General features: G+C 36.4%; 4 protein-coding genes across 5 annotated transcripts; 3 read left to right on the top strand and 1 right to left on the bottom strand.

Annotated features, from left to right (window-relative positions):
- Positions 1-202: 202 nt before the first annotated feature.
- LOC113749884 (tRNA pseudouridine(38/39) synthase) lies at positions 203-8436 on the top strand. 2 transcript variants are annotated; one of them, XM_027293758.1, is made up of 15 exons: positions 203-375; positions 472-531; positions 640-742; positions 1145-1217; positions 1681-1726; positions 2472-2585; positions 3190-3277; positions 3596-3689; positions 4535-4595; positions 4709-4839; positions 5859-5976; positions 6145-6268; positions 6750-6857; positions 6946-7023; positions 8011-8436. In XM_027293758.1, exons 1-15 carry the CDS (start codon positions 292-294, stop codon positions 8058-8060), a joined length of 1332 nt encoding a protein of 443 aa, XP_027149559.1. In that variant the 5' UTR covers positions 203-291; the 3' UTR covers positions 8061-8436. The 2 variants fall into 2 exon arrangements, with proteins under 2 accessions (XP_027149559.1, XP_027149558.1); XM_027293757.1 differs by having other exon boundaries at positions 7999-8436.
- A 1711-nt stretch (positions 8437-10147) lies between these two features.
- LOC113749059 (probable F-actin-capping protein subunit beta) lies at positions 10148-13488 on the top strand. Its single transcript, XM_027292702.1, has 8 exons — positions 10148-10364; positions 11175-11245; positions 11667-11780; positions 12028-12110; positions 12186-12259; positions 12376-12495; positions 12806-12901; positions 13085-13488. The coding sequence occupies exons 1-8, from the start codon at positions 10236-10238 to the stop codon at positions 13166-13168; spliced, it is 771 nt and encodes a 256-aa protein (XP_027148503.1). The 5' UTR covers positions 10148-10235; the 3' UTR covers positions 13169-13488.
- Positions 13489-13900: 412 nt separating this feature from the next.
- LOC113749056 (pentatricopeptide repeat-containing protein At1g34160) lies at positions 13901-16160 on the top strand. Its single transcript, XM_027292700.1, has one exon. The coding sequence runs from the start codon at positions 13965-13967 to the stop codon at positions 15687-15689; it is 1725 nt and encodes a 574-aa protein (XP_027148501.1). The 5' UTR covers positions 13901-13964; the 3' UTR covers positions 15690-16160.
- A 344-nt stretch (positions 16161-16504) lies between these two features.
- On the bottom strand, positions 16505-18801 carry LOC113749060 (co-chaperone protein p23-1-like). The gene is made up of 6 exons (XM_027292703.1): positions 18621-18801; positions 17490-17676; positions 17244-17403; positions 17101-17138; positions 16965-17022; positions 16505-16875 (listed from the first exon to the last, which is right to left on the bottom strand). Exons 1-6 carry the CDS (start codon positions 18623-18625, stop codon positions 16769-16771), a joined length of 555 nt encoding a protein of 184 aa, XP_027148504.1. The 5' UTR covers positions 18626-18801; the 3' UTR covers positions 16505-16768.
- Between the last annotated feature and the right edge of the window lie 1017 nt (positions 18802-19818).

The following is a 19818-nucleotide window of genomic DNA, read 5'->3' as shown; positions in this document are numbered from 1 at the left end:
CCAATTTTGAATTATGTGCTATTAGAAGATATTTCAAAATGATCAATGCAGCCACGCCTTTCTACCACTGACCCAAAGGCGTAAAGTAGCTCAGCATTACAGGTCGCGCCTTCTATGCTCCATCCTTGAGCCGTGAAATACATATAAGCTTTTTGCGCCAGTTTTCAAACATTTTGAAAAGCCTACTTCCGGTACTCTGTTGTTGACTTCTTGTTCTTCATAGAGGCATTTCCTTGTAAACATATCGTCGAACACTTGAACTTCAAAAGATAGCAGTCACAGCAACATACGATGGATCTCGCAAACTCCGACTCCGATGTGGACCTCATCAGCTCTCTACAAGCACAGCTCCACTCTCTCCAGAAAAGAGTCAAGGTACCCAGAAGTCAGAATACTAATTGATTGCTCTTTTTTGCTGTTCTTTTTCCTATTTTGTGTCTACTATAAGTGTCTGCAACATGTAAAACTCAGGAGTTAGAATCAGAAAAGGCTAAGTTGTCGTCATTGCTATCAAATTGCCATTGTCAAAAGGTTTGCTTTACTTTAACAATCCTCTTTTCTTTCTTTCTTTCTTTATTTTACCCTTGTTTCTGTATATAGGTGAATATTTGAAGTGGGATTTTTTTAATGACTTTGCAGGGGAAGGAAAATGTTAGTGCCAGTGCTGTAGCTGAGGAGTTAGAGGAATTAAAAATAGAGGGTGACTTGGCAACCTACAAAGGGGGAACGAAGAAAGATTCAGGTTTCTGCATTTTAAGTTTGAATAATACTCTTTTTCCTCTTCCTATTTTCTGTGATTATTCATTGTAATGGATGATATTTCAAAATTATCGCTGTGAAATGCATTACAATGTTAGCTAAAATATAACTACCTCCCAATGAAATAGTCTTCAGTTCTCCATTATGGAAATTAAGCACTGAAATCCAACTCATTGTCCTAGTTACATCCTTAAACGGGGAAGTAAAGGAATCTTTAGCAGGAATATTCATGTTCAATTGCATAGTGGAACTTTGAACAGGGCTTTTTTTTTTTTTTTTTTTTGTACCTCAATCAATTAGGATGCATCGGCCTCTTTTGCATGTTTGGCAGTGTGATGAAATCTTATCCTTCTTCAATAAGATTTGATTCAATATTTGGACACAGGTCCCCAGACAAGTGGTGTGCGTCAATTCCCCAGGAGATATGTTGCTTTAAAAGTTATGTACTTCGGTCAGAGGTACGAGTTCCAGGGATGGATATAACTCGATGCTTATTTCATTTCTTCTATTAAAAGAAAAATGAAAACATAATAGCACACATATTTACAGGAGACCTTTTTCTACTATTCCCTTATAAAGCTATGCACAAGCTATACTTTCATGTTTTTCATAGTCAATCTTATTGGTGCATCTGCGGTCTAAAGTTGTGTCAAGTGGTTTCAAGAATCAATTTGATGTCCATACAATATTTTTTTTGTCAAATGATGTCCATACAATGATTGATGAGTTATTGCTGGAAATTGTGTAAATGCTTGGCTGAAATAAAAAGGAACTAGTCATTTACAAGTGTATGTTTGTTAGATCTGGTGTGGTGCACTTTACCTTAAATTTTCTCTTACCTACCATATAGGAAGTATACGTAATAGTATGTTTGTATATGAGCAATGGATTGAACATAACTATTTGACATGCTTCTTTTAGGTTTTATGGTTTTGCTTCAGAGGCACACATGGATCCAACTGTGGAGGTGTGTTCACTAGTTTTCCTAGTCATTCTCCTCATTTCAACAGCACTTGATGATTCATGTTCCTTAATTGACATTGTCATATTTCTATCCATGAGTCAAGTCAATCTGTTTTTTCTCATCTTCTTTCATCTTTCTTTCTTTTACTGCTTTTATTGCTTTTATTGTCATTGATAGATTATTAATTTGGGAAGGTCTAGGAAGATGAGATATTGAATTGTCAATGCATGATTGCTGTGGGATGGTTTAATTGCATATTGTCTTTACCATTTTACAGCAAATAATTGAAAGATGATGGGTGTTTCCTTCCTTTTTCCAAGTTTTGCACTTCATACCCTTTGTGGTCCACTGTAGAATCTTGTGTTCCACTCAGTGCAAAGAAAGATTGATTTCTAATATATCCATAATGATTGGGTTGGTTATCCCCCGTATGGTTCTTCTGAAATATGCTCTATGTTGGCAATTGTTCCCTGTTAAAACAACTGTGAAATTGCTTTTTCATACAGAAGCGTTCTGCTGCCATTTGAGGCCAATTACGCTGCATGTTTGAACTAGAATTTGGATCTATCAATTGTTAAGAGTAGAAAAGGCTGTTTTTTGTGCTGCATTATCCCTTTCTCCTTTTCCTTTAGAATTCTTTCCTGATATTTTCCATTTATGCACACTTTGGGAAAGAAACTACTTGATAGACAATATTGGATTGTGGTTTATATGTAGTAGTTAGCTTTTGAATTTTGTGATTTTACAGTCTGAAATTTTTAGAGCTCTTAAGAAGACAAAGCTCATTGATAGAGTAGACAAGAAGGGACTACAATACTCAAGATGTGGTAGAACAGATAAAGGAGTTTCTTCTACTGGGCAAGTATGTTGTCAATCCTTTTGCTCCATCTGTTGCTATGATTCTGTGAATGAGACTCCAGCTGTCTCAAAGCACTTTGTTCTTGTATAGCTGTCTCCATATTGTCTGACCTTTTTAAATTTTAGAATGCTTCAAGTTAGCTTTTAGTAACAGATAGCTGCATTTCAATGTGATAAATGGAAGATTGGCAAAATATTTCATCTAAATAGTCACACAAATAATGTGAAAACTACTTTATATTTCCCCTCTTTTGCCAGTGCCACCCCCACCTCGCCAAAAAAAAAAGAAAATAAGAAGAAAAAGGAGAAAGGAAGAAATTATCTTATTGTTCATTTGGCTGGCCACTTCACAGGTCAATCAGCTTGACAGAAATATTTTTGGCTCTACATCAGACTTTTGTAAAGAATACTGTATATATCTGACATTTGTGGTTCATCTCCTGATCTGAATAAAGTTCCACATCTTTGATTGACTACTTTTTTTTCGCCTGGAAGGCCTCTCTCTGTTTTATTTCTGTATTTAACTACTCATCCAATTTCTCTTGGTTGGAAGGTGGTATTCCACTTAATTGTTCTACTCGTTGAAAGCTCAAAGTATATGGATGCAGGTAATTGCTCTGTTTTTACGGTCAAACCTGAAGCAAACAAGAGGGAACACTGAATATGCTGGAGATATTTGGCCGGAAGAATCATGTGGTCAGCTTTTTTTTTTTTTATGTATCAGAAAGAATAGTCTTTGCTTTTGATCGTACCTCAGAATCAAGTTTTTAGAAGATCGTTATGTTACTTTCTTTGTTTTGAAGGGAAGTTCTACTTTTTGGGTGTGTCAAAATATTGTCAAATTTAATAGAATGAAGAGTTTTACTCGTAAAAGATAGATATAGGTTTTTCATTTATGCAATCATTTCTTAATACCACCTTAGTTTGAAGTCTTAATGTCAAACTGTTGACGTCCTTTCTAGCTATATATGTTTCCTTGCCAGTTAATATGCATTTCTAATGATTAATAAACAGGAGAAATGGACTATGTTGGCATGATTAATAAAGTCCTTCCAAAAGATATTCAAGTTATGGGTTGGTCTCCTGCTCCAGTTGATTTCAGTGCAAGGTCATTACAGCTCAGCAAAGCTCGCTTTCTTCTCTCTCTTTCTGATGGAAGCTATGGTCTACACTTTTATGCGTATTTTTATTAAAAAAAATTATTCTCATTTGGAACATGCCAAGTTGAAGGGCTTCATTGCATGATAAGGATTTCTGAGAATTCAAATAATTTGCAACTATTTATTTACCTTGTTGAGTACGTTATGAACAGGCACATGAAAACAGCAACGTTTCCCATGCTTTGCACGGGTGAGATAGTATGGTGACCAATATAAAAGAGATGAAATATGAGGCCTGCACATTAGCTCCTATGTGTGGATAGCCATGGCCTGAATAGGTCTTCACTTCTTATGTCCATTCTGTGGCTATAACAGCACCCTCACTATTGGATGATTTGGAATGTATATGGGCATTAACTCCATGTTTCATGATGCAACAAAGTTAGGGGTGCCAGGATGTCACTATGTTGCATGAGATGAAGGGCTGAGAACTAATTGGCTGAATGTTATGCTTGTTGTGGTCCTTAAGGCCTAAACATAATAATGCAGAACGTTTAATTAGCTTTAATTAAGAAGAGAGGGTTAAAAATTTTGGGATTTCTTGTTCTTGTTCTTGCCTTCATTTCTCCTCTTTTTATTTGTCTATTTTTTGTTTTGTGTGTGGGGGAGATAAGAGGGAGTTGTGTTTCTTTTCTTGTCATTTTTTGGTTTGGACCTATTCCAAGGACAATAATATCCATCCTTGAATGGTAACTTGCTTATCTCAAGGAATTTCAAAATTGACAATATATTGGACTCTACACCAACGTGCTGCCCAATTTTCTCTGATTATTTCTTTGGTGCTGTTCTCCAGGTTCAGCTGTTTATGTAGACAATATAAGTACTTCTTTTGGAGGGATAATCTTAATATAATGGTGTGCCATTTTCTTGAATCCAAATTCTGAGACTTATTTGAGCTGTTTGCTCCTTGTGCTGGATATATAGTGGAAGGATTCTGAATATGTTTCCCAATACCATGTTTTACTAGGCAATGGAGACTGCTGGGAAGAAATTTCTTGGTGAACATGATTTCCGAAACTTTTGCAAGATGGATGCCATTAATGTACACAATTTCAGACGTTGCATCACGCTATTTGAGATTTCCCGTTGCAGTGAAAGGTTGTGTATTCTTAACTCTTTTGACTCTTTAACCTGTGGCTCTCACCTCATTTTTTTTGTAGTAGAATGTAAAGTGCATTTGTTCTCATCAACTTGATATTAATTTTAGATAGTACAAGATTTTTGTTCTATACTTCATTTGCTTGATTGGTTGTTGAGTATTTTCTTTGAGTTATACTTCATCCATATGTAAGAAATGATATTAATTCCATAGAACGATGAAGCATGTGCTGTCTTTGAAGCTTTGAGTGTATATGAAAACCTGTATGCATTTGAGTCTGAACTCCAACATAGTATGAAAAGGGAACGACGGAATGTAAAAATTTTCCACTTTTACTTCAAATTCATACATTCTATGGTGCTCTGTAGTTGAGTTCTGTAGTAGCTTTTGAGGGGAAGGAGAAAACAATTGCACTCCCTAAGGCATTTTGAAAATACATCAAGAAAGGTATTGCACTAAATGTGGCGATATTCAAAAGAAAATATTCTTATATAAAGAAATGAGATTAGTATTTTTAACTAAAGGTATAGCTTAATGTCATTTCCTCAGGTAGAAGAACCTTATTCGTCCCATCTCCTTTGGCAATGAAAAATATCACTTTGATACATACAAAATTGATACCCTCAGATTGATTGGATTTGGCTTCTTGAAGGTCTTGAAGGAACTTTTTAAGAGTATATTGCTATCAGAAGTAGCAAATTCGTGTGTGGGATTTTAGTTTGGCTATCTTTTGATTCAAAGTCACTGGCATTGTATAATTTTAAGTCTTGTTGCATTGAGTGAGGCTTCACTTCTTCCTCTATAGTTTGGATGAATTCACCTTATATGTCCATCCCTGTACTCCCCTTGGCAAACCACCCAAATACCGAATGCAAACTTAAATAAGATGTGTGTTTGGAACATTTATTTTGCTCATTAGAGTCCTTAAGTGAGAGTTAAGCTCACAATTGTTTTCTTAGTTCTGGTGCCTATCCACAGACCTTGTGTCACATTGACTGTTGTCCCCATGATTTTGCAGTTTCGAGGACAATGAACTCTGGGCGATAAAAATTAAAGGTAGTGCTTTCCTGTGGCACCAAATCCGATGCATGGGTGCTCTACTATTTCTGATCGGAGAAGGCCTTGAAACTCCTAATGTGCGTAAAAACATGCAGTGTGAAAGTTATGAATTTTCTTAAATCTCAAATGGTGCTGGTGATAGTATGATGTGGTTTGAGTCTGATGATGGGATTCAGCAGGATACACTGAGTTCCATTGTCGAACCTTTTACAATTAGAAGGCATTCTGACAGCATTATCTTGTAGGTTATAGATTTATTACTTGATATTGAGAAGACAACAAGGAAACCTCAATACACAATGGCTTCGGAAATTCCACTAGTTCTTCAATCTTGTGAATTTGAAGGTCTTAGATTCATTTGTTCATCAGGTACTTGAGGTCTACTAGTTTTATTGTTTGATACTTATGCAGCTAGAGCTGGAATTCTTTATGCTGGATTAGCATTACATGATCAGCTACTTGAGGACTACTTGTTTTATCTTTACATATATGCAACTACTGCTGGACTCTTTTATGCTAATTCAGCTCCAGTTAATACATTTTGTGTCATACTTGTTCATGTTCAAGCGTGTTATTGCAGCTTGGCTACTTAACACTAAAGAGTATGTTATGACATTTGTAGTATTTTGTTTCTGCATTGCTGAACCAAGGCATATTGTCGCATCTAAAAGAAATCCAAGTGTGAAACTTTTCACTTATACTTGTCTGCAATAAGGTGCTTTAAACATGACTCATCTTCAGTTGAACTACTGATGATAGCCGACGATGTATTTGGTTTTAAAATTTATTTACCCTAAACACCGTTGGTGTTGGAAATTTTGTTTGCTTAGCATGAAATGTTTCTTTTTAGGTGCTAAACAAGCTTTGGATGAGCACTTGAAGAAGGAATGCCTTAATTACAAGCTTCAAGCTGCTATATATGATGAGGCTTTACAGAGCTGTTCCCTTATTGAAACTGGTTTGATTTGAGTAACCCTCTTACTTCCTCTTCCCTAATAACAACTCCAAACCGTGGTTATATTACTTAGTTAACTTTCATTTTTCAGATGACAGTTTGCTGAATAATGTTAGATTGAAACATAGGAAAGCTGTCTATGTTCCCATCATGTCAAGGCCCACCGAACGTAAGTTCCATTATCTCCTAACCTGTAGCATAGTCTGCCACTTTAAAGTTATTATTTTAGTGGATAAATATGGTCGCTTGAATTGACTTGGCACCTTCTCTCCTTGTGCAATTTGAGCACTTCTGATTCATTGCTGGAAAGAGAAACAAGAAAAAAAACCAGCCTAGTTTTTTAAAAGCCAAATCAATACAATAGAAGGAAGACTATTGGTTAACATGGATGCGAGTTTCAAAATTAACCCCTGGGTATCTTATATAACCTCTTTGCGCTTCAAAGGAATATCTGACTTTATTAGAGGAAAAGAATGCATTTGACATTTAAGTTTCCACCTTTTTTCTCTGCGCATATTTGTGTGTCTACACACCTATTTGACAATTAAACCTAGACTTATTTATCATTTCTATCAAGTTTATTGGGAGGGATATCCGTTCATGATGTCAATAACTGAAAAATTCATCAAAGATCTTTGTTTCATAATGCGGTGTATGCTTATTGTGCAGTGGATCAACCAGTCATCCCTAGCTTCACCCACCCAAATATACTAACTTAAAAAAAAAAAAAAAAAAAAAGGGTTGAAAAGACTAAACAATTTTCAACATATAGATGCATAAACATGTAAACTTTATTTTAGTGGCTTTAGCCATTCTATCAGAAAATGGAAGTAAGGTGTGACTTCTTTGGTTATATGGCTGGCACAAATCTTGAGTAGCATCCTGAGTTCATGCTAATCTGTACAATACCAATGCAGTTGAACATATGTCAATCTGAACACTAATAAGCTAACCAGTTGTTTTCATTCTTCTTTTATAAGCCATCTTCTAGTTGACAGGTTAGCTAATATTCATGCATACGCTCTATTAGTGACGTATGACAAAATATTTCTTTCCATGGGCCTCTCTCCGTTTTCACATGATGTTAGTAGCATATGCTTTGTGCTCGAAGTTTTTTGTTGTTGCCTTTTAACCAATACTACAGAAACATTTTCAGCTTCCTATGAAGAGCGGCGTGCTAAATTTAGCACTGCAGGTAAAACATGAGGGTAGAAGTTTAGCGGACTCACAGGCACGCACGCACACTCTCCCCGCCAGCCTATTCCAGACTGCAGAATTTCAAGCGTCCGCTCGTGTTTCCTTTTGCTAGTTTTGGTTATCCTGTTGTCGTAACAGTAACTTAAAAAAGAGTACTTCGAATTTCTAATGCCTTTGGTGCCAAATGTAGTATACTCTTTGTAGTCATATCTGCATTCTTGTCAGAGAGTTAAAGTCGAACTTGGGCTAAGCGGGCAAGCTACCTAAACTTCCGTAGGCAGTGTGTGTCATCTACAGGTATTCGGATCCTCGTGCAGCTAGATAAGTACACCGAACAAGCAGCTGCTGCTTCTCTTAATGCTTGTTTTGCATCCAGTACTTTTAATTGCTGCTATTTAAATGATTTTTTTTAAAAAAAAAAAAAAAAAAAACTTGTGCGGTTACAAGTGATTAGCAGTTCTTGTACTATTAGTCAAGTATTTAGTTTCATCAAATTTAAATTTTCTCTTAAAAGTTAAATTTCAGGGTTTGTTTTGTTATCAAGATTTGCAAAAAAAAAAGAATATTGAAATTTTGTTCTGCCTTTTTATCATAGAAACAATTTTCAATTATCTTTTTATCGTACATATATTACATCATAAAAAGTGGTACAATAATTATTTCAAATAAATATTTCAGACAACCTCCTATCTAAATGGAAGAGGGGGCAGGAACTTTGCTTCACGGCTAGAATTTGGCCAAAAAAAATTGTGCGAGATTTTATTTTATATCTCGTTTTTAATAACACGTGTGGAATTTATAAATTTTTATTTTAAAATTACACGTTGTTAAAAATAAATTATATCATGTGTAAATAGAGTTACGCCGTACGTAAAATGTTCGATGGATGTGCACTTTTAACGGTCTTACACAACTTTGCGACAATGACTAGTCCGATGACAAGTCAAGGTAACATAAACAGCACCTTTCATCTGCCTCAGTAAATATCCCATTTCTTTTGGGCACAAGTCCAACAAGACAACACTCCAAAAGAAAGGTGTGGTTTGAAACCCTCTTCGTCTCATTTTCAACCATTGCTTATTCCATGGTCACTCATTGACAACGCTCACGTCCATAACAGCTATCATATCTTTGCTTAAAAGTAGAGCCAATAGGTCCCAAAACAGCTCACCATCACCCAATGGTGGCCGTGGATTGATGATAACTGGCACGAGGGTTCACATATGACCTTAGCCAAAAGTCATTAACATAAATGGTGGTTATAATAATTGCCAACGATACTGTACAAGTGCTTATAATAATAATTTTGATTGAAATGATTATCGTTTGACCAGTTACAAATTGTTTTTTTTTTTTTTTAACTTGCAACGTTGCCAATTAGATTAGCTAATCAATGCATCACTTTTGCTAAACATTGACTAGAGTGCTCTATACAAACGAAGTAACATTTAAAAAAAAAAATGCTCGTTGTTTCACTTTTAAAAGGAAAAAAAACTTGCATGGTAAGTTGATTATTAATATTAAAAATCAAGAAAGACGTTAAATATGTTCTCGTTGAAAATTTTTTTGTTAAATTAACTATTATGTTTAGATCGCCATTTTTCTTCAAAAATTTATATGTTTTTCATGAAAATATTTTTTCAATCACCTTTTTTCCTAACATGTATTAAATCATTACAGTACATTTTTTTAAAAAAAAACTCCAAAAAACAATAATATTTTTCTGAAAAATGAAAATTAAATTCTCAGGGAAAGAAAGAGAAATAAAATCAGAACCAACATCCAAACCAAATATGATTCTCCTAAGTAGGAAGAAAAATGAATAAAAAGAAGTTCACGAATTTCCATTATAATCAACAGGGGTCCAAATGTCCAATAACTAGGCTGAAGCTGGCTCTCTTTGTAACCTTCCCAAGTAATCAAAGCAGCATTCTCTCCACTAAAATGGTTCCCGCGAGGGAAGCTCGGATCAAACAAATCGCCGAAAATTAAAAATCACAATAATTGGAATAAAACAAAACGACGATTTTGATTTTTTTTTTTTTTTTGTGTGGGGGGGGGGGGGGTGGTTAAGAGAGAAGAGCAAAATACTTTTCTCTCTATCTACCTGTACATACAGGGCTATTAAGCAATACAGTTGAATGTAGAGAGAGAAAGTGGAGGTGGTGGTTTTGGTTTTGAAAAATGGAGGCGGCAATGGGGTTGATGAGAAGAATTCCGCCCAAGCATACCGAAACGGCGCTTTCTGCACTGCTCAGCCTATTGCCTCACCATTCCTCCGATCTCCTTTCTCAGGTCGATCAGCCTCTCCAGGTAAAATTTCTCTTGCATTTGGTCATTCCGATTTTGCTTTTTACCCCCTCTTTTGTGTGGTGAAAAATATATGAAGATAATTGAAGTATTTACTGGTTTTTATTTGGGGGGTCATTGTTTTTATGGAGTCTGCAACTAATTTGTGTTAATTATGCTTTTCCTTTTACACTAACTGTGGTTTTTGGTGAGGCCTTACGGCTGATTAGGTTGAAATGAGAACACCTATTCCTTCTGAGCAGTTCAATTTGCTAGGGTTTTAATCTTCTGTGCTCGTTTCCTGCACTTTCTGTGGCTATGTTTGCTTCATGTTGAGTAAGTAGTAAGCAGAGACTCTTCTAACTTCAAAGAATGTAGCTTTTTGCTTGACTTAAAAGAGGAGCAAAATGAATGGACGTATTATTGGCATTGTGTGTTGTTTCTAGTGATAGTTTCTGTCTTTTAAGGGTAGGTTGAATGCAATTTCGTGGTTCAGTTCTATTGAGAAGTTTAAAATACTGCCTTTGAATTGAACTGGATTAAGGCTCTTCTTTGGTTAATATAAGATGTTCTACGTGAACATGCATTTCAAGTAAATCTTATCGTGCTCAATAAAATGTTATTTTGGTTAGTAAAAGATGTTTTAGAGTTTGGTTGAAGCTGTATTTGTTAGAATAGAGCAATTTGCAGTATGCCATTCTTTTTTGCAAAGAGTTCATCTTGCAAGTTCTTTCTATTATAAGCTGCTGTTCTTATGCAGGTATTTGGTGCTTCTCTATTGCTGGGCTTTATATTCATCTAGAACAAATGCTAATCATTTACTCGGAAAGACAGGTTTTATGTGATGTGGACTGTGGGAAAGAGTTCATATTGTGTGAATACAACAGAGATGCTGACTCTTACAGGTAAAGTTCCCTGTTTGTTATCTTGCACTGTTATAAAATGGAATATTATACACTTCAGATTGGAAATTACTCTGTTGACATTTGTTCTAAATGCCCTGTCCAAGGTATCTGGTTGCTTTTGCTATTTGTCATCTATATTATCAATGCCATCCTGAGTACACAGTTTTTGTTTTTCCTATGGTTAAATATCTACGTTCTTGTACTGCCAGTTCTAGAGCTTAGTATTTGGGATGGTAACATGTCTAGACAAGCCCCATCAGTCCATATATTAAGTGTGCATTAGGTACCTTATTTGAATTTTATCGGGCTTTTGAAGATGCATAACTCAGTTACTCAACCCTTTGCTGATATTGTCTTTTAGCTTTTATTGTAAATTTATATTCTGAAGTACTGTCTTACAAATCCCTGGTTTCACTTGCAGGTCGCCCTGGTCAAATAAATATCATCCACCACTAGAAGATGGACCTCATCCATCACCAGAATTGAGAAAACTTGAGATTGAAGCAAATGAAGTTTTTGCTATCTATCGTGAGCAGTGAGAACCTTTACCTATCTCGTTTTTCCTTTATCCTATAGTTAGAGAATAAAAGAACTGTTCTATGTTAAGACACCATGCTCCCCACAATTTCCATGTTTGAGAAAGACCCAGGAGAAATTGTTTCCTTGATAGTAGCTTTGTGCAAGATTCTTTCTCGTTCTGGATGATTCATGAAAGGACAAGCCATAAATAGTATCTTGACTCTGTTTAGAGCTTGATCTTCAATTGATCAAATTGTTGTTAGGTACTATGAAGGTGGAATTTCATCCGTATATCTATGGGAAGATGAAAATGAAGGGTTTGTAGCTTGTTTCTTAATAAAGAAAGGTAATTGTTTCTATTGAATTGGTAGGGAGAAGGGAAATGCTCTTTCTTTGAACTGATTTCTGAAATATCTTGAAGATGGCTCGAAGACTGCACATGGTAAAAGAGGTTACCTGCAGGAAGGAGCTTGGGATGCCATACACGTTATTGAGGTAGTTCTTTCCCGCAACCTTCTATAATGAATAAATTAATTAAAAGGGAGCAAGCCCCCATTCATTTTTTTTCTTACTCTTTCATGCCTCTTGTAAATCTCATACATATGAATTAGGTGGGTCCCGAGGAAGAAGGAAAAGCCCATTACTGTTTGACAAGTACAGTTATGTTGTCATTGACCACAAATGATGAGTCATCAGGCACCTTTAATTTGTCCGGATCAATTAGAAGACAGGTAATTTATATACGATTGTTTGCGCTTGATGATTATTGTTGTGATGACTGGAATATCTTTTATTTTAATCTTAATGCTTGCATTTGGTTGTATATTTATGACTGGATTTTTCCTCCCGTAAAAATTGGTATTTAAGCTATGAGGTTCAAGTTACTGCTATTTGTTGTTTGAAAATTTTTTTTTTTGGCCAAACATTTTGGCTATGACGTAGTTCATCCCACAGGTGTATAAAATGATGCAAAGAGATGAGAAGGGGTCTTTATGCAGGTTTCTTATATCATGATTTTGACTGTCTTTCATTTTGCAACAGATGAACATGGACCTCTCAGTTGCAGAAGGTCATTTATGCAACATGGGAAAAATGATTGAAGAAATGGAGGGAAAACTTAGAAACTCTCTGGATCAGGTATAGCAATTCTATTTACAATAGGTCATCAACACTCGTCATTTTCTTGGTGTACATGAACCAGAAGATTTTTGTTACCTTCAGTTCTTGTCATGATATTTGTATTTCTTAAATGTCTCTTCTGTTGATTGATTTGCTCAAAAGACACAAAACTTAAAATGTTAAATCTTCACGAATCTGCAGGTTTATTTTGGGAAAACAAAAGAAATGGTTTGTACCCTGCGGCCTCCAGCTGAACTGGTGCAGATGAGACTCCCTGATAGCTGAGATTCTTTTCTGCCTCTGTTATATGTGCTTTTAAGCACATGGATTTTCTTCATCTGTACCAATAGTTTGACACTACCCTATAAATTTATATTGTCTTCCACCAATTCTAGTAAACCATTTCGCCCTCATTTTTCTCTATAAAAGTAGTAGGTAGTAGGTCACTCTTGTGATTAATCATGGCGTAAATCTGCGGTTATTTGAGGAAGAGAAGTTTGTTTACCGTCAAATAGATTTTCTGACCTTGATTCTAGAGTATAACATACTTCATTGAATATGTCCATTTGTTTACTCATCTATTTATTGGAAATTTGGCGGGGCGATCCTTAGTACTTCAATATCCTGCAACTCCTCTGCCTTGAACAAGATTAATTCTCTAATCAGATCAAAGAATCATACAAATATGCATTACATCAATGTTGTTGTTGTTAAGTTGTCAATACTATTGATTATTAGTAAATTTGATGTTTATAATGACGTTAGATTTTATGTCCACAGTCCAGGCCATATGTGTGTATACATCCATAAATTGCAATCGTAAACTTGAAATTTGAATCGTCAAAGAAATGAAAAAGAACAGGAAGTCCTTACTCTTTCTGTTCAAAGGCGACCGAAGTCCATCTTTATATTCGCTCAAAATAGAGAGTTTTCAGATCTACATATAAACATTAAATTGGACCTATTATTATTGCAATGAGCCTCAAGATCAAATCAATGTGGTGCTTGGGATTTCAGCAACATCAAAAATTCGCTCTGCGTAGTTCCGGCTACAAGTTCACAACGACGCTTCTTTCGTTGCATGGCCTATGCTGAAAAGCTCCTAACCAAATGCAATTCCCTACCACACATCAAGCAACTTCAAGCCCACCTCATAACCACCGGCCTTTTCAAATCCTACTTTTCCCGTTCAAAGCTGCTTGACTTTTGCGCCACCTCCTCCGCCGGCAGCCTGTCTTACGCTACCTTTATCTTCAACCACATCCCCCACCCTGCCACCAATGATTGGAACGCCATTATCCGCGGCCTCGCCCAAAGCCGCCAACCGCTAGATGCAGTCACTTGCTACGTGTCCATGCGGCGTGCCCGTTGCACCCCTGATGCCTTAACTTGTTCCTTCACCCTCAAGGCCTGCGCTCGCGCATTGGCCCGGATTGAAGCCCTTCAGTTCCATGGTGAGATTGTCAAGTTTGGGGTGGGTGCTGATGTTTTATTGCAGACTACTCTGCTTGATGCCTATGCAAAATGTGGGGATTTGAATTGCGCGTCGGTTATGTTCGAAGAAATGACTAGTAGGGATATTGCGAGTTGGAATGCTATGATTGCTGGGATGGCTCAGGGGAACCGACCAAATGAAGCTCTAGAGTTTTTTAAGCGGATGAGGGAGAATGGGCTGAGCCCAAATGAGGTTACCGTCCTGGGAGCACTATCTGCATGTTCACAGCTTGGTGCTTTTAAGGAGGGAGAAAAGATTTATGATTATATTAGAGATCAAAAGCTTGATGACAATGTAAACGTTTGCAATGCAGTTATTGACATGTTTGGGAAATGTGGATTTGTTAACAAGGCGTTTGAAGTGTTCAGTGGCATGAAATGTAGGAAAACACTTATTACTTGGAATACAATGGTTATGGCATATGCAATGCATGGGGATGGAGTTAAAGCATTAGAGCTGTTCAAGCTATTAGAACGAGATGGTTTGGGGCCGGATAGCGTGAGTTATTTAGCAGCATTGTGCGCGTGTAACCATGCAGGGTTGGTGGATGAAGGGTTGAAGTTGTTTGAGTCAATGGAGGAAAGTGGGGTGGATAAAAATGTGAAACATTATGGTAGTGTTGTTGACCTGTTAGGAAGAGCAGGACGGTTGGAGCAGGCGTACAAGATTATAGCATCAATGCCCACATATCCAGATGTTGTGCTTTGGCAAACTTTGTTAGGGGCTTGTAAAACTTATGGGAATGTGGAGATGGCAGAGAAAGCATCCAGGAAGCTTGTAGAAATGGGATCACGTAGTTGTGGGGACTTTGTGTTACTGTCGAATCTTTATGCTTCACATGGGAGGTGGAATGATGTGGGGAGGGTGAGGGAAGCCATGAAAAATAGGGCTGTCAAAAAAATACCAGGATTCAGTTATACTGAAGTTGGTGGTGTGATCTATAAATTTATTAACGGTGATCAGAGCCATCCCAATTGGAGGGATATTTATCAGAAGCTTGATGAGATTAGGTTTAGGATTAGTGAATGCGGATATGTGCCAGAGACCAATAATGTGTTGCACGATATAGGTCATGAGGACAAGGAGAATGTGTTGGGTTATCACAGTGAGAAGTTGGCTGTGGCCTTTGCTTTGATAAGCACTAGCGCTGAAGTGCCTATTAGTGTAAACAAGAATCTAAGAATATGCGGAGACTGTCATACAGCGATTAAACTCATTTCGAAGATTTATAAGAGGGAAATTATTGTTCGTGACAGAACTCGCTTTCACAAATTCAAGAATGGCTCTTGTACTTGTAGAGATTATTGGTGAAATGCATAATGTTTTAATTTCTCGTCTGTGGGCTGTACAAGTGTCCCTGGATAGTTCTTGTTACTTGAAGATTGAATTACTACAATTTTGGAAGCAGATGATAAGCTCTTATGCATACCTACCTACGTACGCATGCATTGATGGATATACAGACAGCATTTCAGAACAAGTGCAGGTCCTCGCAAGAAGCTTATTGCAACTGCTGAATAGCATTAGGCTAATTCTTTTTACTCTGTCAATCGAGAAGTGCAGTCTGAGAAGGGGGCAAAACTATCAAGTGCGATCGTACCATTATTTGGAAAGGGTAACTGCACTGTATTCATGTAGGCTTGCTTGCTCTCTCTTTCTTCATGGTCCAGAGACGAATGAGCACTTGTTTCGTGTCTTCACTCTTGAGACTCTAGTGCAAGGAAGGAACAAAAGTTCGATTGCACATCTACTTTTTTTAATTAAAGACTGGTATTGATTGTCTTTTGCCTTTGCCATCTTCTTCCATTCCCAATCCGAGTTATGAACGTCAAGTTACGAGCACTTGAAAAACTTACCGCGTGTTAGAAGTTAAAACAGCACCTGTCACTTCAAGATTAGAACCAAGTGTTGCCCTATTCTTTCTCTTTTTTATCAATCCGATGACCAACTACTGGTATCGTCTTTGGCTTTAGAAAGGGAGAGGAAGGGTCAGGCGTAAGCCAGTTCAATCTTCAAAAGGCAACGCCTGCTGTTGAACCCAAAAACACATTGCCAGCAAAAATCACAAAAGCAATACAATATTTTCCATATGTTGAAGGAGGTGGATAATGATCTGAAATTTCGTCTGAGCCAGAAGAAGGAAGAAGGTGGATAATGATCTCAAGAGTATAACAAGCAGTATAACCACAGTGGATTAGTGACATTAATACAAGCCTACTTCATGTTAAAAGGCCTAAATTCATTATATTCAAAACACCATAACAAGCACACAAGCTAAACATGTCAAACGATGGCGTATCCCAGCATATGTCATATGACTAAATAAATTTTAAAAAAACCAAGACCGACATGCTCAGATCCTCTCAAGTTTCTTGCTCCTCCCCGTCCTTTCAAGCTTTTGTTTCTGATTCACTGCTAGCAGGTGCTGTATGTGGTTCACCACTAGCTGCAGCTCCTTCTTCCTTAATTTCATCCTCCGTGTCACTGTCATCATCTCCTGCAAGTTCATAATACCAACCACAATTGTCAACCAAAAGCCGTTCAGCAAGTTTATATAAACAAAAGGTTCAACATAAGAACACTTGCCTTCATCCCTGTCAGCAATATCAGCATCAAAATCTCCACCTCCGCCCATATTTAATTTCTGAACATATGGAAGCAGGTTAATATCCAAAAAAACAATAGATGAATCACTCATGACATATTCTAGTTTGATACTTACCGAGAAGTCAAAGTCACCAAAATCCATGTCAGATCCAACTGAAAATAAGAAGGCAACCATGAATACCAAATAACAAGCAGGAGATATCTTCAATGGGAACCAATTAAGGAGCGGGAGATATAGGATTCAGGATTGTCATTTACCTTTCTCGTCTTGCTCATCTTCATCCACCCATTTGTCCCAATCAACTTTCAGAAAGATAGGAGGCTTTCCACTCTGCTTTAAGAGTCTAGTCCACCATTTATTCTCAGCCTTCTTTACAAGATAACAAATGTTCCTGGAGGTAGCACTAATTTTGCTCTCCTAAAAGACATAGTTTTAAAATATTGTCATTCTTCGTCAATGTGTATATATACAAGAAGCAAAGTGAGAGATTTTGCAACACCTACATTTACATCGACCTTGTCAAAAAGATCGAATTCAACTTCATAAGGCGTGTTATCTACTCCAGTTGTGGCAGAAAACAAAAATTTTCCTTCTGGCTCTAGCTTATGTGTCACATTATTAGCATCCGGTAACTCAACAGTTATAAACAACCTGTCAGACCTCTGAGCCCACTTTACCATAGGATGTCGGCTGTACAAAGAACACAAACTCTCTTAATATAGATCAGCACCGAAAAAGGAAGGAAAATCAATAAGAAAAAGTAAATGTAAATACGTAACATAACAAGTAAAAAGTCCTCACCAAGTGAGTCGTGCTTATTTTAGATAATTTCATAACAACTCCCATAGAAAATCACAGGCTGTGCTCATTAATGAATTATTTAGCAAGAAAAATGGTATTCGTTAATCACACCACCATACAGAATCAGGTTATAAAACAACATGAATGGAATATTTTCAATTCTATACAAGCATTAACATTCATGGTAGTCTCCTTAATAAACCTTTTGAAACTACAAAACCTCCTAGTTGGTTCAGTTTCTATGCCCTGGGTTGGAGGCCACCACCGCACTATTATTTAAGATATCACCATTCATTTGCAAACTCTATCCATGAACCCTATCCAAACAGCATTCAACCCGCAATCGCAACATGCAAGAAAATTCATCAATTATTTTGGATTTCAAATCCCAAAACGTATTCAGTTAAATCGAAGAAAAACATCAAAACCTTACAGAAAATTCCCCAAACGCAAATTCACAAGTTAAAGCCCCAAGTCATCGCTACATTTTGTTGCATTAAAATTCCAAACAGATGGGGAACAAACTAAACAGCAAATGAAAACCCTCCAGGGAAAAGAGTTGATTGCTTCAGTTGGAGTTAAAGTAGCAGTCTTAAACCCTAGGGTTTTGACTCGAACATCCACTAGAACTTGAGATAAAACTGAACGGCACAAAAAAAAAAAAACCACCAAACTAATGAACTAAAAAAATGCACTTCACTAATTAAAAGTACAGGACAAAATTAAGTAGAATAAAAAGAACACAAAATGGAAAAATATAACTATAATCCAAAACAAAAAAAAAGTACACAATTGACAAAAGAGAATAGGACAAAAGGAGAAGATAATTGTACCTCATCTTTGCTATTGTTGATCTGTGGTAGGAGAAGTTGTACTGTTAAACTAGGTTATGAGGATGATGAGTAATGAAGAGTTGAGGGAACTTATAATTGCGAAAACGCAAAAGGGTAAATATTGAAGGAAAAGCAGTGGAAGCTGGAAAGCTCTAGATGCTTTCCTGTACGCCTTCACAACTTTACGCTTCCATTTTAGGGCTAATTACTGCATGCCCCTTTCGATGTTTTCAAAATTCAAACAATTGTCACCTTTAATTTTTGAATTATAAATTACGCTTTTTAAATTATTTTTTTTATCTCACAATATATAATATTTATTACTCTAAAATATTACTTATGATTTTCAAACAGTTGCCAACTATTTTGTTAGATATACATCAAACACTCATTTTTATTATTTCGCACAGAATTCATTTGGTTAGAATCATTTGCAAACAAAAAAAAAAATTATTCAACTCATATTGTATCATATCACAAAGAATGCTACAATATATTATTTCAAATAATTTTTTTAAATTAATCCCTTGACGAGTGTTTAAACGAGAGTTAAGCACCTGCAGTACTTGTGGAATTAGTTAAAACTTTAGAGGTTCAAGGTGGAATCATTGCTTGACGGTATATTTTTCTGTTCATTAGGTTGTCCCCTTTCAAATTGTTTCAAATCCCCGTTGTTTCCAAACTTTCATTAGCGACGGTTATTAGAGCTGTAATATTGATTTAGTTCTAATAGAAAAGCACAAAAACTCTAACAGGAAATTGCTCTGAAAGTTGTGAGGATTAATGATAGTTTGTGAAAGTGTAGAAGTTGCCTGCAGCAAGATTTTTCTCTACGTAATCAGGATATTGAACTAGAAGTTTTCTTTCTTTTCTATGTGTTAAAAGTTTTCATCGAAAGAGAGATTGTTTCCCAATTTATTCCAAAAATTGTTCGTGACAAGAAGCGTTATTAGTTCCTCTTTAATTTTTTTTTTCTGTGTTGTTGAATCTTACCCTCTGCTTAGTTACTACTGCCAATGCCCTCTTTCTTGCAATTGGGAAAAAAAAAAAAAAGACACAAAGGGAATTGATTGCTTAACCATGTTATGATGACATTAAATGATATTAAAGATACGATTAATATTTTGTGCAGTGTATAGAAATTTTACACTGACAGGTGCAGATGTATATGATATATGGAAAAACTGAAAATCAAATT

Source organism: Coffea eugenioides, chromosome 10, assembly GCF_003713205.1.
Source record: "Coffea eugenioides isolate CCC68of chromosome 10, Ceug_1.0, whole genome shotgun sequence".
NCBI lineage: Eukaryota > Viridiplantae > Streptophyta > Magnoliopsida > Gentianales > Rubiaceae > Coffea > Coffea eugenioides.
Note: the sequence above shows the minus strand (reverse complement) of the source record. Positions and strands in the feature narration are given on the sequence as shown.